The sequence below is a fragment of the Melanaphis sacchari genome, unplaced genomic scaffold (genome assembly GCF_002803265.2).
Source record: "Melanaphis sacchari strain LSU unplaced genomic scaffold, SCAv2.0 Contig12_pilon_pilon, whole genome shotgun sequence".
Classification (NCBI taxonomy): Eukaryota; Metazoa; Arthropoda; class Insecta; order Hemiptera; family Aphididae; genus Melanaphis; species Melanaphis sacchari.
The window spans coordinates 4,174,240-4,200,983 of record NW_020270527.1 but is presented as its reverse complement, the minus strand read 5'-3'; the positions used below and the strand labels follow the sequence as shown (position 1 = coordinate 4,200,983).

Below are 26,744 nucleotides of genomic sequence, written 5' to 3'. Positions count from 1 at the left end.
GGAAATTTTCCGATAGCCAGTTCACCATCCACTTTCGCTAAGACTTCTGTTGTAGGTAATTTTTCAATTATCGGCTCTACTTCCAGATTGAATGGAACTTTTGATTGTAATTCGGTTTTGTTCCCTTTGGTTTGGTCATGTCCGAATGGCAGCTCGGGGAGTGTTATACCACCTGGTATAATTGTTGCAGATAAATCGGTATTTCTGTTAAACTTTGTAGAAAATATTAACTCCGTTGCCGAAATATTTTTCGTAAAACATGACAGATGTAAAACCAAAACTATTATACAAGCCACAGACGGAAATGATGAGACGTAGAAATGCATATTTGATCGTTCATAAACGTCTCTATTCTACATTGAATTTATAAAGCTAGCGTACAACACTGAGCTTTGATCTGATGTTTAGCTTTATTGATATACGTGATATATTATGTTGAGATTTTCACGGACCGCAGGACAAGTTTGTGAAGCTGTCACGACTGGTTCGTGTTGTCATTACGACTGATATGCGTTGTGGTTCACATACAACGTATTGACAAACGGAAATAGCATAGATACAAAACAAGTCTAGAGAACGCGATTGTCAATTAAACTCGTTTTATTGGCTCGAGTCGTGTTAGTAACTTTTACTCTCATCAAAACAGGATTATTTTCAAGTTCACAATTCATATATCCTGTAAAATAACGCATGACATTGATGTTTGTTTATTATGTACTAAAACAATAATATTATACAAATTATAATTATTAGCAAATATAAACTTATTTTCTGTCATGAAATTTGTAGGATTTAATTTATTTGATTATAATTTACGCACACAAGATAAATCAAATCATTTTCATCAAGCAAATACTTATTTTTTTAAATCTAAGAAGTGGAAAAACATTTTTCAGCAAGTATATTATTATTTATCATTAGTCATAAAAGTGATCAACGAAAATTATCTTAACGATTTATTACAAATTAAATTAATAAATAAAATCGTAGTTTAACTTTATAAAATTCTAGAGTAATAACCAAATCTATGAAAATACAATTGTCTATTATATTATATAAATAATAATTTTTATTTAGCTTACATTTGCTATGTTACACAATAAAAAAATAATGATTATTTTTGTATAAAATATTTATTTTATTAAAGTTATCTTTGTGATTTATATAGTTTTAAGAACATGTTAATTATGTTAAATTTTTTAAAATTTAAATTATAAATAATTAATATAATTTATGGTCATAGATATATTTTAGATAACCGCAATGACCAAAATAAATCCTTTAATAACTAATACATAACAAGTAAAGTATTTATTAGATATAATTGTGTTAAAAGTTTAAAACGTTTTTATAATATTAAAATATTGTTACAAAATCACTATATAAGTGGAAGTTAAAGTGTTACGCATATTTTCGGTAAATTAATTATAAGTTATTATCTTAAGTTACGAGATTAATGTTTAAGAGATTAATTTCAAACTAAAATTGTCCATTATGAATACACTAAATTAGGTGCCTGTATAATAATAATTATTGTTTTTGATCAGGAGATATAATTTTTCAAATGGTGGTATTTACAAATGTTATTTGACTCGGATGAATGATAAGCTAAGATACTATAAATATAATCATAAAAGTACAATAGAATATTACAATAATTAAAACTTCTAGATTGGGATTTGTTGCTGTATGTCATAGGTATACTATACTATAGACAATAGTCATAAATACATTATATATATTAGAATAAAATTATCAATTAGATTTATGAATAAAAAGTATAGTAAAATGTATAATAATAAACAGTCGCGCATAATATGGAGACCAGATGTTCGACCCTCGTCACGTATCCCTCATAAATTACTGCATATTTTGAAAAACGATCCTGAATCAATTTATTAAGTTTTTATTGGAAGTATCTAAAAAATTTGACGATCATAAAAATAATTCATGAGTAAATATTTTCAAATTAAATGGTTACAATATAGTAGATAATGATCGCACGATATGAATAACCGTATTTTTATTGCAATATTTTTCATATCTACTTAAAAAGATAAGAGGTTTTAGCTTTGTTCTTTTGTATAGTTAAATTTTACAGGAATAGTCGAGTATAATTAATAATTTAATAATGGAATTGATACAATTTTTTTAATTTTCAATTTTATTCAAATTCTGAGTCTAATTAAAAATATCTGAATTGCTTAATTGTTGATATATTATGTATATCAATTATATTATTTGTTCAAATTTATAAATATTACTAATTTGAATTTATTTTCTGCTGACTACATTATGTATTATTCATAAATAATATAAAATAATATTATAGTGTTGATATAAAATAAAAGCTAATTTACATACCGTTTAAATGTTCTATGGGATGTTGAAAAAGCATCAGCTTCAAGGAATCTGATAAATAAAAAAGGAATTTTATTGTTTTGTGTTAAAATGTTACGATTATATTTAAACTTTTAAAATTATTAAGATAGTGTATCTTATATCATGGTTCATGGATCCTCCTTTGTACTTGCAACTGTATAGATTAGTAACTAATAAGTAATAAACGATTTGTTTTTTAAGACACTGCAGGTCACTAAATCTAACAGTTCATAATTGCGTTTTAATAACTATTAGTACCTTGGGCGAGGGTAATATGATAAAACTTGTTTGAAGGTTAAATGATCAAAGAAACAGCGATCATTCGATTTTTTAAAAACAATTAAAAATATAAGTAACAAAATAATATACAAATTATGTAATTAAAAATTTTCCATAAATACAAAACTGTTAAAAAATAAGTTGAATCAAAGTTACCTATATATTAGGTTAAGCTATACTTAAAGTTATATCAAACATGAGATATGATAATATTGTTTTAAAGTACTTGGAATAAAGTTTTTTTCATAACTTATAAATATTGCTAGTTATTATTACTTTTTTAAGATGAATAGATACACATAAGTTTCATTTGCTAAATTATTATTGATTTACTGAAAAGATATTTTCCATTGCATTATAGTATTGCTTAATTTTTGCGTGAATTTTTTCTTCACATATTGTATCTCTTCAACCATTATTTGATTTTTATAAATAATTATTACTCTCTAATAGTGTCTTTTAGAATACATTTACGTATGCATTTACTCCTATGCAAATGAACACATTTTTTCTATAAAAATAACATAGAATTACTTATTTATTAAATTAAGTCTTTTTTCGTTTGCAAATGTTGGTTTCATCGATATGGTATTTTACGTGAGTAAAAACAAGAATACATTTCACTATAATTTATTTTTGACCAGTAAGAATAAACGTTAACTTACTATAATTTAATCATTTTTTTTTTTATTATTTATATTCAATTTATTGACAATGTAGAAAATTATGCATAATAAATGTGTAAATATATCTACTTTTTTTTTTTTTTAATACTGAAGAAATTAATTTTTTTTTATAAGATTAGAAACACATACCAATAAAATTTACTTATTACTCATGTAACCCTGAAGATTAAAATTTACTGTTTTTAAGTCAACAAAATGTACATGCATCTTTTTTAAACATTTTTAATGGCAGAGCTGTGGTGACCGTTATCCAGTCAATACCATAACCAAATATTAAACTTTATTTAATTTGGAGGTAATTTATTCTGTTCACTTCATTTTTTTCATTTTTTACAAGCTAAAATATTTTATTTTCTGCGATTATCCATTTTACAGAATTATAAAATTCTTTGACTGCTTGGGTAACGATTTTCTGGCACAGTTATAACAAAATGTTAAAGATTTCAATTAGGACTAACATTAGGTAGTTTTAAAAGAGCACACCACACAAAAAAGTTTTTGTTTAGTTTTTAAATACGGTCTATTCTAAATAATAAAATGAGAATGTTATAGTGCGTTTTAAATTCATGAGATACCATAGGATCACTGGGGTCGTCTGCCTATTTTATACGAGTAAATGTTGTTTTCTTCAAACAATGATTTAACTTCTACCTTTAAATTAAATTGTCCATGTTTTATTATTAATTGTATGTGTATTCTTGTGACTAGTAAAAAGGTTTTGGCCATTCAATTGATAAAAATAAAAAAAAATGAAATAGTTGCAATTAATTAAAAATTGATATTAAATAATTATAAAACGAATACTAAATGTATAAGTGTTCCTTCGGTCGTTAGGACAAAAATTAATCTCAGAATTTAAATTCATGTAGCTCTTCATATTATGTTCAATAAACTTCTTTATTTTTAAGTCAAGTTATAAACAGTTGTTTTATACTTAATTTTAAAACTTTAAAACTATAAATACTACTAATAATAAATAAAACGTTTTAAAAAAAATTAAATTAACCTACCATAATATAGACAATAATGTTAAAATTATAATTTTAATAGTAAAATATATAAAAAAAAAATATACACTCTATACTTAATGTGTTTACAATATGACTATAATATTATATCTAAACATACACATTACATGTCATCCTCGACGCAAGTAAACAATGCACAAACATTGGACGCACGCGTATAATCGCTGCTAATAATCTAACAGTAAAATGTTGAGGTTAGATATATCTCTCATATTTCAAAAGTATTTCACTATCTAAAGTAACGTTATAGACAATTTTAACCCTTAAGTGCGCCGAAAGATGTTTCTCATCAAAAATATAGCAAAACATAATATTTTCCCCTTTGAATACCATAATATTATTTAGTGGCGTATTTAAGAGTTTGCCTTGAATGGAATAGATATGTATTTATCCAGAAATCACTAATTCTACAGATACTGCGCCATCTATACTACATAAATTTCTCTTTGATTACGGTGACTTACAGTAACTTATTAACATCATAAGTTCAAATTCATTACCATAAATGAATATAACATGTTAACTGAGTGATTAAATGTTTTTGTCAAAACAAAATTCAACACATATTACAAAATATACATGCAGAATTTAAACATATTTTTTATTTCTTATACAGAATGTTTCACCAATTAAACTCACTCTATTTTTTGTTTTAATAAAAAATTCATTTAAATTCGGATTTTTAGAATTTAAAATATTTAAAATTTTTGTACTTTTTGTTGTGCTACTAAATGTGTTATATGTGATAAATGATAATACAAACTTTTTTTTTAAACGTTGGTGTGCCCAATTCAAAATTCTAACAAGCACGAGTAGTTTCTTAGTTATTAAAATGTTAATACTAAGGATAATAATTAATAGGATAAAATAATATGTTTGATACCTTAGTGTTTATTTTTCTGAGTCATTATCGGTTTATGATTATCTGAAAATGAATAATTTTATCCTTGCACGATCGATTGGTATTAGATTAGGCTAGAGAAAATAGCCACTATAATAAAATTATGGTACCCATAATTGTACATATTATATTATAGTTCTATAATATTTATGTATAATGTATATTAATAATATGCCATGTTTATTTTCTCAAAATTAACATTGGGCATAATATAAACATTAATTAGATATTGACGTCACCCGTTGTAAAAACATTTATATACTTACTTTAAATATTATAAACAGTGTATTTTTTCTATATTATAAAAATTATTATCTATATGAATACTATTTTTGTACTTCTTTGAGATGCAAAATTATAAAAGAAAAGGCGTGGAAGGTAATCCATTATTTTTGCAAATATGTCACTGTAATATGCATTGAGACTTAAATAAATTACTTGTGATAATTTTCATCTACAGAAAATCAAAATAAAATGTATTATTAAATAATTATAAAATGTATGATATAAATATTTTAATTTTCAATCATTATGTTTTTTATGGTTGATTGTATAGTGAAAATTAGTACTACAACACACAGTGTAATACAATACAATAATGTGATGTACATTAATTCAACGAATGTAAATATTTAATATTACTTAAATAAAATTAATTTATGTATATATATATATAAATGTATTCCATTAAAACAAATTCGCACTGTTTTATTACTCTAGCACCATATATACGTGTAGGTAAAATAAATACATTATATATTATACATTTTAAAAGTTCACTAAGATTTTACAATATAATATTGAAAAGGCATTTAGTTTAATTTTTTTAAGCTTTTTTAAAATATGAAATAGCTGCATTTAATGTTTGAGTATTACTCCCACCATGAACATTATGATTCTTCCGTGTCCGATTCTTTTCCAGCTAAAAAAATTCATTTTTGGATGTTAATAAATGTGAAATACGTAATCTATTAATATGCAAAATATACCTTTAAGAAATATATTCATAAATTCCTTTAATATTTTTCTGCATGGTGCTTCTACAATTAGATTAAAAAATAAAGAGTACGACAGAGCTGTTATTATATCGGCATTAATTTCCCAATACTTATTATAAAAACAAAATAATAAATTAATTAGTGTTTAATGTCCAATGGTAAATTTTTCAACATAAACAATATATTTTAGAATTACCAATGTCCAAAAGTTTCCATATTGTGGTTGACGGATTTGACCAATACTTTGTAACTGAACAATAAAATGTGTCAGGTACAGAACGTACGATAATCTTGATATTACAGTGAAAAGTTTACACTCAATAAAACTGCTGACAAAACCTATTTGAAAATATTTTTGTTTTAGTCAATTGTAAATTGTATTGTGTTATTTGGAGGAAGTTATTTGTTAACATCACCTCAAATTAAGTGTATTTAAACAACTATCAACTATCATAACTAAAAAAATATATTATAGTAAATATTTATTATTCTTGCTGATTAGTCTAAAATATATTATAATAAGCGAGATATAATGTATTAAGCATATAACAATAAAAAATAGTGATAAAATGAATACAGTTTATAAAATTCACAAGTCACAACTGACTAACGTAATTAATAGAAGCAAAATACTAACTAAAAAATAATTTTAATATCAATCATTATCATTAATTATTTTACAATAATCCATGTATTATATTATAATGCCAAATCCGATGAGGTACAATAAAGTTAATTTAATTCTATGTTTTCTGTAGTCTATACTCTGCACAAATAGGTTTTGCAGTTATAATTTTTATTTTTACTATAAAATATATATTACGAGATCAGATATAACAATAAAGTATTATCCATTATTTCTATCTTACCTGATAATTCATCAAAAAAGATAAATATTTATTATTATTATTATTATTTTATTCAAATACTTGAAATATAGTGTACTATAATAACAATATATTGTTCAAATTATATGTATCTGACATTATGTTAAAAAAAAAAAAAAATGTAGGACATAATAATGTGTAATACGGTACTTAATAATTAATAATGTCTATTAAAATAAACATAAATAAATAATCGTGTACCTGGGAAATATTTTGTTTTTTCTATAGGATAAAATTATTTCTTTAATGAATAATTTGAATATATTTATTTACTGCGTAGAAGCCAGAAGGTGGTATGTTCATTTTGTATTTATATACAGCTATAGTTTAAAATTTAAATCAATATGACGTGACAACTAAACTCTAATCCTAAAAAAGTTTAATAGGTGTAATTCTTAAAAAATATTTTTTTTCAGCTACCGGTAGAATGCTAGGGATTTGATTTTTTTTGATTTTTTATTTTTTTTTTATCGATAATGAGTGAGTGCGAGTTTAAGGAAAATGAATGTTATTTTAATAATATGTTAATAAACGGTGATAGAAGAAAAAACAAGGATGCTATTATAGTATCGAAGATTACATGGGTAAGCCGTATAAATCTATACAATAATAGTAATAATAATAATAATTATAACTGTCGGTATGACGCAACGAGACGTTTACTGTTTACGTAATACATTATATTATAAAACATTAGAGCCTGCAGGAACACGAAACCTACAATTCGTATTTATCATCGCCGATATGTAAATCTTGTGGCTACATGATAAGAATTAGTATACTCAGTAATAATATTAGTACAATAATATTATTACATGAACTGAGAAATAATAATAAACAAGAACAGGCTTTAAATCATATCAATGAAATTGAAATTGCGGTTACCTACAATGGGCGTTTTATTAACCCGTGGAAAACAACCAAATAATTACCCCTACATTGCACGGTAGGCGGATATAAGAGTCACAGAAAACTAAAAGACATTAGGTCGATTAGTGACTACTCTATGGTGACGTTTAAGGCAACAAGATCATTAAATGAAACAATACATAAACGACGAAAAATCTCGCGTGAACCATGACGTCTCGTAGAATATACGCTTTAGAGTTTAGACGAAAGACCGAGACAGAAAAAATTATATATTGACCGCGTCGTACGTTGATTATGACCGGCGGCTTTGCTAGCAATATGTTTCATAACATAAATTTTATGATTTTATTAAAATTCGTAAATATTAAATAAACTGAAACGGAAATATAAATGATTATCAGATTCATAGTAATGGACACACATATTATTATAATTCTAAATAATAACGAAAACCGAAATACTGGGGTTGTATGTCATGTTACAATATAATTGTTCAAATATTATATGAATGCATTTATTTATTTGCAGTGTGTTTTCAACAATTCTGAGCGATAACATTTAATATTTTTCAAATATTTTAACAAAAACCATTGCATGATAAAATTGTAAAATTACAATATTTAAATTGATTTTTTAAGTTGTATGAATACTTTTGACATAAGCAAACAAATTAAACGCATTATGTTGGTAAAATATCTTACATAGATATGACATATTGTAAGTGTTCGTTCTAAAAATGTATGATCGTGTAAGTGTGACAAATTGATTTTATTTTTTTATTATAACACCACAATTGACATTTTTACGTTTGTTTAGAATAGTATTAAATAATTTTTTTGGATTAAGTTCTTTCTTCAATATTTTTAGTTTTGTACAATTTTAAGTAGGATAACATTAATTTATATTTACCGAAATTAGATAAAGAACTGACGACAAGCAAATACGATATAGTCAACGAATATACAATTCTCTGGAACGTGAAGTAAATTATGTGATTCCATGGATTGTACGTAAGGCTTGGTAAGTATAAGTAGCCGGTAACAATATAACAAGCTGTATGTAACAATGTGCATGTAATTAATCCTATTATTCTACTTCCCTAAAAATAAAGAAAAAGATTGATCATGCAAATAAATCGATTTAATTAAGACAATGTTATTTTTTCATTACTTACTACTGAAAATTTGAATTTTGATTGTTTTATATGCAAGTATATATAAGCGGCTGCCAGACCAACGAGGTATGTAGTGATCCTATGATGACTTTTTATATAAATTGTTTGAAAATGTTCAGTTGTCCTGAGATTTTTAATATTACTATAAAATCATAATTTAAAGAATTATTTTTAAAAATAATTAAAATCATTTTTGAAAATACAATACTAATGCTTTTATTAAAAATTCAAAAATATTATGCTAACTGCCGTAACGACGTAATGTAGATTCAAATTAGAAATGAAAGAATATTATGGCATTATTGTTAAGAAACATTGTTTTAACATAATGTGGAAGTATATATTTTTTTAAAGATTTTCAATGAACATTTTTTCAGATTAAAATACTATTACTTTACTTAGTATTTTTAATTAAAATATTTTCATATAAAATAATTAATTAATACATTTTATTTATGAAATTCTTGTTATAGCATCAAATGCGAAAGTTATTAACTTATATCTAAATATTTAATAAGATCAATATTAATATTTACACAATTTTTCAAGTGAAATTGACATATTTACCCATGAAAGTATGGCATTACTCCCCATTGTTTATTATCATAAATTGATTTTGCAGGTATATAGATAGAGATAGCAAAGAGAATTCCATAAATAACAACACCGGCTTTATTCCATCTCCATACAATATAGGTCAAGAAAATTCCAACTATAAAAAAGTGTATGTCACATGCCAAGTACCACGCGTGTACCATACACTGAAAATTGTATCATTAAATTATTATAATAAACATAGGTATCATTAGTACTTATACAATATATACTATGTAATATAAACATAGAGGAACACAACTTTAAATATATTTAAGTTATGGTCATTAATTTGTATGGATGTGTAAAATAATTATTGTGGTGATAACATTTCTGTATAATATTATGTTTTAGTTTACTTTATTATTATTCTAAAATCAATACTACTAGGTATGCAAAAAACTTATTTAGTATTAATAATTTATTAAAAATTATTGTTTTATAATTATTAATCTAGAACCTAGTTTGAATAGATTGCACTGTATCATCTGCATTTTGAATGAGTTGACGGTATCAATAATAATATATATATAAATGTAAGATAGTATGATATACAATGAGTAGATATATCATACGTCATGGTAAAAACCACTCCGGTTGAACTTGAACAACTAGGTAGCATATATGAAGGGCATTGTTAGATCGAAGTGTACACCTACAGTCTCCGCGTTTAAACTGTTGGATAGAGAATTAAGTATAATATTCAGTATGTTGTCGATTCATGTACTAATTTGTAAAAGAAAAAAAATTATATTAAGTACTTTAAATTGTCAGTATCGTTAGCCATATATAGAGATGCAATATCATATACCATAAGGTTTAATTATTATTGGATACTTTTATTTTTTTAGGTGATAAAATATTACTATCATTTAAACATTTTATTGGATATTATGTATCTATTACTGTATGTCTGTATATGCAGATATGGCTTAACGTAAACTAATTTAAATACGTCAACTATCTTATAGTGTATTTACTTAGGTACGACATTAAAAATGTGGCATGATATTATTACCAGGGGTAATAATTATTAAGTGCTGACTAAAAATTTACAACCTTAGGTTTATTAAGCTTATAACTAAATCATCAACATAGTACTAATGTAATAAAATGTTATAAAAAGGACTATAAATATATTTTTGTTCTCATTTTTAAACATTTTTAAAATCACTATATCATTAAAAACAAATATATTAAGTATTTAAAATTTGAATTTATTATAAACTTTAACGTACAAAACCTTTCCTTGTCAATCATCATTCATCAGATCTTAAAAGCTATGCATGATAGTAACTTAGTAAATAATTTCCGGTGTCTGGGTGTCAATTTACACCAGTGAATAATTGCAAATTTACATTATACTCAGTAGCCAGTAAGTGAGGAGGCGATTTAATGACAAAACTAGTTTTGCTTATTTACAGTCTACCGCGGAATTCAAATTTAAATCATGGTTTCATTTAAGTTTTTAAAGTGACTTGTAAATCAAACATGCGTAGTGTGTGAATATGAAAACTTTTTAATTCGTCAAAATGACAGTAATCATTAATTTATTCTTCAACGATAATAAATGAAACATACTATTAAGTTCAATCCATGATAATACCACAGGCGACGTAGAAAAAAAAAATCAAATAAACACCATGTTATTTGATGTATAAAAGGCAACGAGTATTAAGTGATCTATAGCCAAGGTTAAAGGTATACAATTAAATCAAAAATGTATTCATTATAATTTTAGGAATTTAATAATATTATACCTAAGTTTTACATTATAATTAAACAATAAAGGTTTGATAGATTATTGATTCATATAATAATAATAATAATAGTTATTCAATCTAATCAGAAGTGTAATTTACGGAATGCAAGCGTTTGCATTTCATAAAATATTGATGATTGTTATTATAAGTAATTAACGCTTTTGTAACATAAATAATATAATTTTGGTTGTGATAGATATTTTTTATTAAACCTGATCATTTTTCCGAATTTTAATTCTCCTTAGTTATATTTCAACTTATAAATATATTATATTCATTGAACATTTTAAGTAATTTTATATAAACTATTTTAAATTAAAATAAATTTTTTATTTCATGTGTAGTTACTCATTTTTATTTGCATATTTAAAGAAAAAACGATAAATTATTAAAATTTTATATTTTTTAATGATATATATATATATTTTAATCCGATTGTTTCTTGATATTCTGTATTAATTTAATTACGGTTTGTTATTAATAAATTATTGATACATTTTACGCAATATTGTTCTGAAATTATCAGGAAATAAAATTAGGTACAAATATTATTTCGATCGAGGAAAATGCATACCTTAGACAAAAATATCTTTCCGATGTCTAAGGGATTAATGTAACATTACATTTTGTTATCTCTACAGAATAAGAGTGTTTTTGGATAAATGTTTCAATATTTTAACTGGTTTTATATTAACAACGTCATTATTAATTTATTGATAAAATGGATTATCCAACCAGATTAGATTTGCACCAAAAATAACTGGTAACTAGATACTCAAACTCAGATTTCAGTCAATATAACAAAACCTATTTACTCCTAAGTAGACTTATTTGTTCATATATATTTATTTTTACTTTAAACCAGCAGACGGCATTGGCCGCGGATAATTCAGCTAGTATCTCACTGCCAACCGTAACATTTGAATAATATTAACATTAGATAGATAATAAAATATATTGAATTTCTCTAACTGGTACCCCTAACAACGAATTTCGGATATAAGCAATTGATTAAATTTGTATTATGTTATTGTTGAAATATGCTCAATTTTTATTGCTTAAGCAGAATTTGGTAATAAACTACTATGGTTTTTAGTGAAGGCATTAGCGAAATAATTAATTTTATAATGGTTATAGTTATTTATTATTTTATTTATTTATTTTTTTTTTGTTTTGATTGATATAAAATTTATTAGCCTTGTATAATTTTTATAAGCTATAAAATATGTGTTAGTAGAATAATATTAATTACTAAAATGCTTAAGTCACCACAATAAATTGATGTATGTCATAGCATGTCAATCTTTTAAATTCATTATTATGGATCTGTCGATATGTTTAATGAAACACACTGTATATATTTATTTTTTTTTTTTTTTTTATGAACATTTTACACAAATGTTGAATGCATTTGAATATTAAAAATTTGTAACTACACACGCGTTATACCTACTACTGTAATAGATTCACTATAGTTTTGTTTAAATTAAATAAATTCATATAGTAACTCAAAAATGAAACGTTTAATTTAAATACATGATTAAGATTTAATAAGAAATAACTTTACAAATAAAAAATATAATAATTACCATTTCGTTTGAATGAACATAGTTGTTTATAAATAATAGATTGGTCCACCAGTTTTTCCGGCAAAACTCAGCTTCGGGGTAAACGATAAGTTTCCACAATGGACCATCACCCATATAAGGCAAAATAAATGCAAATATTACAATAACAGTAATATACATTGGGTAAATTCTAAAAATTAAATAAATACACATTTTATTATATTCTCATTTCTGTAAATATTAAATACACAAAATAAATATAACAATAACATTTTAAATGATAAGCAATTTCGTTTAAATCAAATCAACCTTATTGTTTATTGATTTATAAAATAAAATAAAATTATTGTATAAAATATTGTTTTAATAATTATCAAGGAATAACCATATACATTTATATAATAATTCAATTTAAGTATACGTAACTTATTTAATTGGATAATTCTGTTAACGTAATCTCTTGGACAATAATTATTTATTTTTAACATTTAATGATTTATATACTTTTGTGATTCATACGTTATTAGATAAAAATAAAAACTATTACAATAAATTATTCTATGGGGTTTTTACTTTTCAACAGTCATCTTGATTTTAGTCTCAATATATGTTATATAGCTATAGCTCATGAAAAATTTGAATAGTTATTAAAACATCCATGTAAAATTTTTGATAAGTTAAGTTTGAATTGCAATTCAAGTACCTGTAGAGTGTTGTTTATGTATAGATACTTGATTTGTCTCACAATGTTATTAATCAAAATAACATAAACATGTTTTATCTCTCGGAAAATAATTGTATTGTTGAATGAATATAAAAAACGAAATATGAACAGATTTGACTTAAGTTTTCTAAATTTTATTAATAATAAATAACTGTTTGGTTGTCATTATAATATAATATTATTTTCCATATTATTGAATATTATTTTTGACGTCATTGAAAATTAATAAATGTTTATTTTCTGTACAAATTCTGCCTTTTATCAAGTTTTTATTTAAATTTCTAAAAAAATTAATATATAATATACTCGATCCTAAACTGATCAACTATCACTTAAGATTAGATGTTAAATGTTATTAAAATTTTAGTGAATGACATTGATTCAATACCTGATTATTCGATAAATTATTAAGAATATAAACTTTAATGGTTTTCCATTCCTTAAACGCTCTTCGATCACGATGTATGTAAAAAATCCACTTATTATGAAAAATATCTCAACTGCAACTGGAGACTTGAGGAACGACCACCAAAAATCGGTAAAAATCTTAAAAATAAAAACAAAGTAAACTCATTCTAAATTGATTATTAGGAATAAAAATATTAATAGTTGTCCATACATGTTCGGAATATTCTGGATCAAAAGATGGAATTCCTAAGTTTAGAGCTACTCTATGACCGATTATCACGGAAAATATTCCCAAAGTTTTAAGTCCATTGGTTACGGCAAAGTCTTTGGTTTTTGAATCTTCCGTTAAGTTTCTCATATTTGTTATTATTGAAAATGAATGTAAGCACTTACCTAAAACGTCAAAAACGTCAATATAACGATATTAGGTAGTTTTTATTACATTTTACGACATTAAGAAAGATTATACAATATTCATGTATATTTTGGATAGTTATTCACATTTCCAAACTTACTGGCAAGAGTAGATTTTCCGAATTTCGAGTGATCTGCAAATAAACCGTATAACGTCCCGACGGTCATCAATGCACAGCCCACGGTAAATATTGCACTATGAAACACGAAACAATCTTAGTCGTGAGTGACCAACTGGAAACTGTGTCTTCGGAAAATTAGTTCCGAAAACATTATCTCAACTATCAAGTATGTAATAATTTGATATACGAATAATAAATTGGGGCACACGAACAAAATGTTAACTGCCGCCCCTCGTTGTGACTTATCATGACATACAATTAGTGGTCAAGAAATTACCAAATCTAAAGCTTACAAAAACGAATTATACAGATAGGTACTTATAATAATATATACATTTTTTGTGCTTAATTGTACCATGTAAGTATTTTTTTTTTTTTATGTATTATTATTTTTTTTCTGAAGTCATCATTCTCGTGGGACATAATATTAAATTGGAAATGTTATGTTTATTGCATCCGTGAGATATCTATTAAGCGTTAATTCAACCGATCTAACGTACATGTTTTATTACTATTATTAGCCAATTATCATGATCTGCAGTGCCGTTCTTTATGCGATTTTGATGATGTTTTAATAATATACTCACTAAATGATAAAAACTGAATTGGTATACTCCATCGTCGTGTTTTTGGAGGTGTACATCAACGGCGGCACTGCGACGTTTATGCTGATATTGCGCGCCTGGAGAGCTGGTGTCAACGCACGATCGATGGATAATCGTATGTCTTCGTTGGTACACGAGTCTGGAAAACATAACGCCCATAATAGGTTTTCTGGTCTTACTGCCAACGCGTCCCTCTGAAATCGGTTTAAATTTTAACACATGATTTCCGAAGTTGTCGTTGGTCATTTTCACGCGCCATCCTAGCAGTACACATAATTTATAATATTATTACATAATATCATACTTTTGATCGTTCCCAATCTGCTTTAATTATGTCGAATTGGTCGAGGAGCTGTTCGGCAGGTCTGTTTTCTGCAGTTGAGTAAAACCGTACGTTCGCTAAGGCGTACGCTCCGTGAATCCCGTGACGTTTTGATGACACGCGCATGCATTGGTCAAAGTATCCAAGTTCATTGATGTCACCGGATAAAATGGATCCAGGATATTTAGATGAAGAAGTGTACACTATACACATTCAAAGTGACAACGATTATTTTTTCGGTTATTCTTTCTTATACTCAATAGTAATATGGTTATAAATGTATACTATATTTTATGATTTCTATCAATAAAGTATAAAAATACATAAGCTATGATATTATATAACGTGCAAGTAATATAATAAATCATATATATATATATATACAAAATGTATAAAATAACTATAAAACGTTTATGTAATATTGTTACTCTTAGAAAAAAGTTTATTATAAATCTACAGTTTGGTATATTTAGTATAATTTATCGATTTATCATTATAATATGATTACATTTTTTCTAGTAAAAAATTTACATTTATGTATTTTAGATTATGTTAATACTTAGCTTAGGTTTATCGTAACTAATATTTAAATCTATTTGACAGCAATATTCGATTTAAGTTATTATATTATTATGTTATGTAGACGTGGTTAATATTACAATTAAAAAGTGGACTTTGTAGTTATACACTTATACGTCACAATGACTAAACGATATTGTTATGATAACTATTTTTACAATACCTTTCGAAATAAATATATACACAATTGTTTGTGATGAAGTAATATTTTGCTGAATAATATTAAAATGTATATCAGTTATGTTATCTCGTATTTAAATTTTAAATTTTTGTGAATATACATTTTTTAATAACAAAACATATTATTGATTATTAAGTCTTCGAAAGAAATAAAATTATCGTAAAATATTAACAAAATATAAATTATAAATATGCTCTACTAATACTCAACATATTGTATATAAGTGATCTCCCTGTTCTTCGTTTAATATACAATATTGTTCGTGTTGTTTATGGTACTAATGTCTTCGTAAATTTTGAACATATAAAATATACGAATATGGAATTTTATATAATGCAAGAACATGTTTAAATAGGTAATAATTGCTAAATAGAAATAAAATAGAATAAATTCATTAAATATTCATAATATTGAAGGTAGGTATGTAAGCTGATTAATAATTAATATGTTATTAACTAAGTAAATACTTTTATTTTTAAATTAAATACAATTTAATATTTATACAGTCTAACATTTTGCATTAAAATATGAAAGCGTAAATAGAATATTGTAAGAAACATATTATTTCATAATATGACGTATAATTTACATTTTAAGGAAAATACTGAGCTCCATATATATATATATATATATAAGTTAATACATAGTAGTATTACGCGCATATGCCGAATACTGTGTAATATTTTTCTTTTTCTTTTGAATCTTATTGAATTATTTTAACTTCATTATTTAATTTGGTTTAATTAACTCTCCTTTGAATAATTGTCACGTATAGTTTTTTTTTTTTTTTTTATTATATACATATAGTTTGTGGAATTTATTTCTATTTTGATATATTTGTTTGCGAAATATTTTCATGATGGCTATTTTATAATGGCGAGAGAAAAGAAAACTCCATTTATCACCTTCATAAAATTAGTATATTTTGTTTTAGATATTTATCGCTACAGCCAAGAATCGCTTATCGTAACAAGGAATGAATAGAATACTTTTTTTATTCTTGATTTTTTATTTGAATATTTGCCATAAATATATTTGTATAGGCAACACATATAGCTTATAATTGAATACAAATTGTTTGAATAATATGTGTCAGTTATTAGTTAAATTAATAATTATTATTAACAAGTTTTCAATAAAAAAAAAAAATGAACTAATTTATGGTTATATATAAATTATTCAATGTTATAAATCCAATTAAAAATATTATATGCTTACATTTTAATATCCTGTAGAAGTATAAAAAATAAAATTAATAAGTAACTGTTTTATTAAGTTTTAAATATTATCTAAAAAGGTATGTTTAATAGTTATTTTAGGTAAATTATTGTACAGTAAAATAATTTTTGCTAAATTCTTAAAATTATTCAAGTATGTACTTTTTAGGATTTTAAAAGTAGTTAAAAAGTAAAAATAATAAAAATATCAAACTTCAAACGTGTAGTCAATTAGTTATACGAATTAAAGATTTAGATAAGTTAAGTATTCGCCAAAAATTTAAGGTGTAACCCAGTTTCAACTTATTTTTTTCTTAAAACCTTTAAACACTTATAAATTATAAATTTATTCCATTTTTTATGTACCCCTATACTCATATGTACAAAATAAACACTAAAACAGCCAATACAGATCTAATTAATTCTACTCACTAACCATTAGGACAAAAATAAGTTTTTAACGTCTTCATGAAAAATTCACAGTTTAATAAAATAAATTTGGTTAAGGAAAAAAATTAGCTAAGAGCTTGATTTTCGATAAACTTTTAAAACATGTTTGTATACATTATAATCAAAAATATATTCTTTAAACATAAAAATTTCAATATATGCACTAAAATCTTTGAATAATTGATCATAGACGTTGAGAAATGTATTGTGTACTTGCACACAAAACGTTAACAAAAAAAAAAATAATGCGAAAATCTTTCCTCCACTTATAATTAATACTGTATTCTTGTTAATTTTGATTGTTCAGATTGTTGTATATTTAAATTCTCAACAAAAACAAATATTCTTCGTTGAAATATGAAATAAAGAAAGTTGCCATATTTCAAAAAAAAGTTAAAAACATATAAAACGATAATAACATTATAATATAAAATAACTATTTTCATAAATTCTTTTCATGGTGATTTCAAATTGAGTTAAAAATAAAAAAAAATAAAAAAATATTTCCATAAATATTAATGCTTTTTGATCAATAATGAAGAATTATAAAATCATTAAATTAAATATGAATATAAATAAGTAATAAATAAGTATAGATATAGGCTTAAAAAAATACGTTGTCCATCTATTCCTTGAATATAAAAATATTATTTTTTAACCGATAAAATTTTTTTTTCGTTAAGAACTTTAATAAGGGCCTTGTGTTAAATAAAATATAAATAAATAAGAAAAATAACTTTCTCTGATGTATAAAAGTTTTGAATGTACCTAGTTTTGATTGAATAATCTTATTTGTAACTAATAGCCTTTATTGTCAATGTTATTTTTTGCGATCAATAAAAAAAAAACTTAAGGTATTTAAATGAATATGTTGAGTTTTAATTAAATGATAAATCATTGTCTCAAAAACGATTTTGACCGAAAGCTGAATGTCAATTTATTTTAAAGTTATTTTTTTATATATTTATATTTCTTTATTAATAAAATAGTAATTAAAATTAATTTTTAATAAAACCATACTGTAGCGATCATTAGGTAGTTCAGACACATATTACAAAATAATCTTAAATATTAAATCATATATAACTGTTATTTGTTTACAAATACTAGTAAACTCAATATATTATCAACATTGACGTACCTTAGAATGATGTTGATAGATTATGTTATATTAATAGTTTAAAATTATTTTAAATATTTTGAAAATAATAATGTGCATAGAAAATTATAATTTTTGTAATGGTAAACATTTTCAAGTCTCTAGGATTACATTTTTTTGAATAATAAAAAAATTGTTCGAAGACAAATCTTTAATTTACACTTGAAGTTCAAATTTTATTAATACATGGAAAGCTATTTTCTGGGATTATTAAAAAAAAAATGACTGTATTTTTAATATTTTAAATTTCTTTAAATTATTGCTAAATTTATAATAAAAAATAATTATACTAGGTATATTATATTTTTAAAGATGTTACATATATTGAAAGATGAATATTTCCAGACTTAGATAAGTAGGTAATTGAATTTGTATTTGTTTTTAAATTTCAAAATAACATTTATTTTTTCATATTTTATGATACAGTGTGAAATGTCACATTGCGTTTTTTCTCGTTTATTTCTATCTACCTAAAAGTAATGTACTTCGCTATACTGATTTAAGTTAGAGTGAATTGAAAAATACTTTAAATTATATTAGTTGTAGCTTACTTACTTTTAACAGCCCATAGTGTTTGGTTATTTAAATTATTCACAAAATGTTGTCCATCTTTAGTACAATTTTCATTGACATTAGAAAAAGGTAAAAAATTTTTCATGCTATTTGCAATAATATCTCCAAATATTGTTTGGGTATTAATTTTGTTTCCATTATCTATAACTTTTGTAATGTTTTTTGTATTTAGTGTTTTGTATTCTCTCTGAACTTTATCATTTTCTGGGTGCGTTATATTAAATTCACTAGTGTTTTGACTTTGAGCATGAGATACACTATTGTTTGTTATTATAGCTATAGCTATTAATGCTATCCAAATGCATTCAAACCACATTGTTCTTAAATCTATAAAAAAAATTCCATAATTTAAACATATAAAATATTATCAAAATATATTCTAAGACCGAATATTCGAGTGAAAATAAGTATAAAAAAACAGGGATAGTGTTTCATCATAATCCTGTAAATAACATTAATATTATTATGTATGCTTATTATACAAACAACTATTGGTGCTACTTTTTTTTTTTTAAATTTATAATTTTGACAAATATTATGACTAGGGTACGGATTTATAATTATTATGTAAATACATATTTGTCATGAGTGATGGTAATCGAACGATTCTTCTATATAAATATATTTCAGAATTATCTGAATGTTTTAAGCCATGGTTAATAGTACATATTTTTACATATTCGAGCTTTTTTATATATTCTTACATAATTTACTTTTATTACATATTTTTGTTAAGTATTCCCCTATATTGAAAAAATCACCGTTGTTGCTGTTAAATTCGGATAAAAATAAGAACATATTACGCCCCAATTGACGTCGATTTACATTAGAAAAATTAAAAAAGTACATGGTTGCTCATTGTTTTGCTGACGATGAGGATCATAATATTTAATAAATAGTAATATAAATAGTAGTTTACTTTACTAATTTATATAATTATTAATTAATAATTACAATGATAATTTTTTTTTACATATCTTAAATTTATAACTACATATTTGAATAAAAATAAATACATATAAATCCGCACCCTAATTATGATAATGTATGGGAATGTTATGATTTATTTCATTATATAGTCAATCATTTATTTTCATACATCTCAAAACAGATTGTCTTATTAAGTAATTGTATATTATTATTTAACATTCCGAAATAATATTAGGTATCACCCGTAGTATAGGACTCAGATAAAATAAATTGTAGACTAGTGTATTTGACAAACACGTAATGATTTTTTTTTTATAATTCTATCACTATTTTATGGGACGCACCACAGCTCCGCATAAATAAAAATATTTTGTGAATCCGTAGCTCCGCATGCACCGTATTTCCGCGCGGTCGAAAAAATGAACGCGGCGTAACTCCGCATTCTAAAAATATTTTTAACACCAAAAATTCCCATGCTTATATCGGCGTAAAACCATGTTGAAATTAAACTATTATATCTGCAAAGCAATATCTTATCATTATTGTGTACTGATTAATTTCTCGTGTCTTTGTAACTCAACGAATTGACAGTGATCACTGATCAGTTTTAGTTGGTTTAGATTACAAATTTATTTTATAAAGTTTTACTTTTACATTTAAAAATGGCAAGTGAAATAAGTTTTATATAAAATGTGCTGTTAGTGAAAAATAATTATAAATATTCCAAGTACACAGAATTAAAATCAGGTAAAACTGGATGGAAATGCATACAAAAAACATGTAAAGCAAAATTATACACAATTGGAGTTGATAATAATTGTTCGAGAGAATCAGGTACACATGAATAAAAAAATTATGTGCGGAGTTAGGGTGTTAAAAAATAACTTCGTATGTGAAGTTAAGGTGATATATTTCAAAATGGCCACGATGCATGCGCAGTTACGGTGCACCGATTTTATGACTGATAATAATTTAGATAATTTATGATTTTATACGCAAGCTCGCTAAAAATAGCTCTATATGTATATATAAATATAGAATATTTAATAGTTATCAAATATGTACTGAGTTTATAAACGAAATAAGACAGCCGTAACTACTCATGCAATGAGATAACAAAATAATGCAGTATCATAAAATTATGATATTTGATATATATTTTTTTTTGAAATACAATGAAATTTATATAAAACACGGGTTTACTAATTATTACATGATATATAGTTTGATGTAGTGAATGTGGTGTATGTGGAAAAATAGTATAACATCTACATAAAACCAAATTATCCATGTCTCATAAATAATAATGAAAACATTTTTATATTTCCAATAAATTTATCGGGTATACTAATATAGCACTACTGAAATCTTAATAAAAAATATTTTAGTGTAAAATTAATATACTCGTATATTACTGCTTAATACTAAAATATTTTAACAATAACATCAAAATCATTACTCGAAATGTGTGATGATTTCGATGTGTTGATGTTAAATTATTATATAACTTCTAAAAATGTTGATACTAGTCTTGTTTTATAAACACTAATTCACAACTAATAGTGTTGAATACTATAACGTAGTATGTCGAGTAGTGTAAAAATTACTGGTCATAATTATATAAATATTTTTTTTTATTATATACTACTATGATCACAATGTCAAACGTAATGTTTTTAATATTGTAACATTGTTTCAACATGAATGCTACAGTATTAAACACCTTAACAATACATCCTTAGCCAATAAACAATTAATAGTAAGTACACGAACTTAATACCATATTAAATAGCTGACTAGAATAATACATGTGTTATGAAGAAGTAATTAAAAATTGTAATTATTGACAAAACTGCAGTGCACGTATTTGAATTTCAAGGTTTCGAGATAATTAGTAGTATGTAACAAATGGATACTGATGGCGTTATAGAGGGAAGATTAATACTCATTAGTTCAATGAAAAATTCTGTTTGATGAGTATAACATTAAAAAAAGTTATATTTGACTATTATAATCATAATTTTTTAATAGAAAAGTATTAAGGAAAACAGTAATTGGTAAGTAACTTAAAATTTGGATAGTAAGCATGATAATAGTAAAATTCTTGAGTAGTATACGAGACAAGTATTAATATTGTATTCCTATTGTCGCCACTTGTCAAACAAATAATAGTATGTTATGAATCATAGTTCTAACATTAAATTTAAAATAGTTTGTATAGAAATAAAAAAAAATTTTATCGGATCAATTTATAAACTATTTTTTAAAGATTAGGGTAAACTTTCAATAACTCTAATGCACATAATATGCATCATAATTAAAATTACCTTAAGGCCTACTAACGCACATACGCATCTTATATGCTTTGTTGTTATTAAATAATTTTAAGTAACTGATACAATTGGAATTTTATAGTAAAATTTACGAAAAATCTAATGGCATAAAGCATTGAGAAAAAAATATCTAATACGTATCAAATTCTATAAAATAATATTTAGTTATCAATTTAATTGGTTCCCAAAATGTTATCATATCAAACGGTGTCCGCTGCTGATTACACCAGGCTAAAAAACGCACTCGTTTTAAAAATAGTTATTAAATTAATATAAAGAAACGAAAAAATACTTAATACTCAAAATTTAATGAGATTTATTTTAGTAGTTTTAATTTTAATCTATAAACATATTAAATTTATTCGGTTTAGCGAAGTAATAGCTTAAACATGTAAGCTGTTATGAAGTCTGAAAAGGTTGATGCATATTATATATTTTATATCTTAGAAAAACCCAAACATACCCAATCATGGTATTAAATTCAAACATTAGCATTATAATATATTGATTTATATGTAGAGAAAAAACGTCACCCTGGTGTGGTAGTTTAGAATAAAAAGGCTTCTACCTACTTAGGTCGACATAGGGAAATAAGATTATACCTAGTTTTAAAGAAAGAAAAAGCTGTTACAAAAAGTAATTTTTGTACAATATGTATACGAATAGTTGAGCAATTTGTTAAGATTTAAAATTCTAAAATATGTACTATACCGTTTCAACTAACACCCGTGATTAAACGTAAATTCAAGCAAACAGCTCTAAACACATACACATAAAAACAATTCTGTTATAATCCAGATACAATGTTTAAAAGTGAGACAGAAGTCTAACTTCTAACTTAGACAGGAAAGTCTAGTAAGACTGTCTAGAAAGCTATTGAGAAAAGATTGATTAAAACAAATTATATTCTTGCTTCAAGATTTTTAGAAATTTTGTGATGATTTATTCAATAGATGTGGGAGAAAGAAAGAAACTATTAAGTTACGCAGTGTACGGCGGTGGTAAAGGAAATAATAAATCGTAGGTTTCCTGAAATAGGGTAACTATGAGTATGAAACTGTGGTTTTATTCAAGCTTGTGTTCTAGCGATATAATAACACGTTATGATGGTAAATCAATAAGTTGATTAGTTTTAAAATGCTACATAACAGCATAGAATATTTCATAGTTTTTAAAAATGTTGATATTTGTATTGAAATATTTAATATCATATAAAAATTAATACTATTTACTTATATAAAGAATGGTAAACATCGTTTTTTCAAAATGCTCGGTTGATAGTACTAATTTATAATATTCCTAAATAATTTCCAAGACATTAAAAGGTATCATATTTTAAGTAAAAAAAATTTTTTTTTAATGTTTATGTTTTTAAATAATTATCATTGTCAAAATAACTCAACAGTAGTTAAAAATATTGTTAAAATTTATTCAAATGTTCTATTAAAAATAACTTCTAACCATAATATATATAATATATATTATATAAATATAATATATAATAATCATTGACTTAAATCAACAAATTAGTATCTAAGTTAAAAATGCATAAATATATTGTAATATATTAATACCTAGCACCTGTTTTAATCGATATTAAAAACATACAAAAAAATGTTAACTATTTATTAACAATTACAATTTAGATTTATGAAATTCGGCGGTATAATAGTAAATTAACAATAAATACGTCATACACTTAGGTACTGAAAAGAGAAAAATTGAGAAATTTTAAAAGTGCTATGTGATTAAAAAAAATTATTACATTTAAAAACGAATTGTGATTTTTTTGTGTCATTTATTATAATATTGAAAATAGACATATATATTAAACATTTTATAACATTTATTATATTGGATTTAAATATAATACTGTTATTCGTAAAAATAAATGCATAAATTATATTTATAATTTACTTGTTTGTGTTTACAATCGCGTATTATAAATAAAAATAAATATCGCTAATAAGGTACAAATAAAAAGTAAAAATATAATATATTAATGATAATTTTGTGTTGACTTACGATTAGTTTCGTTTAGATTTGATTTATAAAATTAAACCAATTTGATTATCGTTGAACTCAAATATACGTTTTACTTCATTTCGGATTCAAGTTATTATTATCCAATTAATACTTTAACCGAAGATTAAAATATTTTAACAACTTCATAAGCAAACCAAACTATTTATCTTATTTAACTGTCACGTTTTTTAATAAAAATCAATTGAATTGTGTATTATAATATATATATTATACAAAGGCAATGTGCATAATAGCCATCGTGTTACTACTAAACGTAGGTGCTTGTACAGCTATATAGGTTCTCGTATAAACTGTTCATTCAAAACCCCTCCCTGAAATAATAGACGCAACCATATCGTATATTAAGACTTCAATACGACAAACACAATATATAATATAATTTTTGATTTTAATGTGAAAAATGTGTATATTTATTATTTACAAGGTAACAATTTTTTCATGACTTACATCAATGAGTAGTGAAGTGTATGGAATAAATATATAAATACAACAAATTTAATATGCGTAATATATTAGGTAAAACCTATTTATATTGCTCCTATGCCTTGTGTATGAAATATGTACACTTGTGTATGTATAGGCAAACAACTAATTACATATATTTTTAAGTATTATAAATACATTTTTAATAATTGATGTATCTTGGGATTTAGTAAAAGACGTAATGGTAATTTAAAATTCTATCGTTGATCAAATAATTTATATTTTTGCTAAACTGTTTGTAAAGAATTCCTTACGTTGGTTAATCTTTTATTGTGATTAAGGTTGTCATATCTGTATATAATAGCCAACACGGTATACTATCTGTTGAGGGATAAGAACATATTTTATTCATGCTCAGATAAACAAAGTATACATATAATAGTTGTAATAGAATATTCAGTGTACAGGAATTAGGTGGACCATAAGATTTAATGTCTTTAAATTTAAAAGAAATCATCTTACGAGAGAAAAATAATATTTAATTTACACCAAATTAATTGAATATAATATATATATATATATATATTATATAATTGATTTTTAAGCAAAGCGATAAAAAAATTGTTCGATTTTCAACTTTGAGCATTGTTTCAGGTAGAATATTTAATATAGTTGTATTTTTCAAAATAATCAGATAAAAATAAAACAATTTAAAAGATAACAGAAATGTTTATGATAAATCATTTTTTGACATAATGGATTTTCCTTTTTAAATGTAACTTAAAAATGAATAACCTCATAAACTAAATATTTTCTTAGAGTATTTATGTTAGTGTTTCATGTGTGTCCTATAATTTTCTTAGTATTTTGTCTCTTTTTGAGTTATTTATAGATATTTAAAAAAGTACTTTTTTATTAAGTTACGATAAAAATCATAGACCCGGTCAACATTTTTTTTAAATTTTTTTTTTTTTTAAATCAAGGTACTACAAAATTATTCTTTAATCTGTATGAAAATATTAAAAATATATAGACACAATTTTTTTATATGTATTTTATGTTCAACTACATTTTACAAAAATGTTCAAACTAAAAGTATTGTGTAAGAAAAAAAAATTATAAAATTTT

The 26,744-nt window shown here is 24.0% G+C and overlaps 1 protein-coding gene across 1 annotated transcript; it reads right to left on the bottom strand.

Annotated features, from left to right (window-relative positions):
* Positions 1-5,968: 5,968 nt before the first annotated feature.
* On the bottom strand, positions 5,969-25,326 carry LOC112591149 (nose resistant to fluoxetine protein 6-like). The gene is made up of 14 exons (XM_025334860.1): positions 25,173-25,326; positions 19,867-20,211; positions 15,708-15,928; positions 15,386-15,597; positions 14,778-14,872; positions 14,474-14,655; positions 14,243-14,400; positions 13,152-13,320; positions 9,773-9,966; positions 9,206-9,347; positions 8,941-9,130; positions 6,471-6,613; positions 6,266-6,383; positions 5,969-6,198 (listed from the first exon to the last, which is right to left on the bottom strand). Exons 2-14 carry the CDS (start codon positions 20,198-20,200, stop codon positions 6,167-6,169), a joined length of 2,190 nt encoding a protein of 729 aa, XP_025190645.1. The 5' UTR covers positions 20,201-20,211; positions 25,173-25,326; the 3' UTR covers positions 5,969-6,166.
* Positions 25,327-26,744: the final 1,418 nt, after the last annotated feature.

What these genes read in the sequence shown, in the direction of transcription:
- LOC112591149 (XM_025334860.1), bottom strand. Translation starts at nt 20,200, where the DNA reads ATGTGGTTTGAATGCATTTGGATAGCATTAATAGCTATAGCTATAATA. An exon ending in AACACTATGGGCTGTTAAAA is followed by an intron (nt 15,929 to 19,866) that starts GTAAGTAAGCTA and finishes GAATGTGTATAG; the next exon opens with TGTACACTTCTTCATCTAAA. An exon ending in ATAATTTATCGAATAATCAG is followed by an intron (nt 13,321 to 14,242) that starts GTATTGAATCAA and finishes TTTAATTTTTAG; the next exon opens with AATTTACCCAATGTATATTA.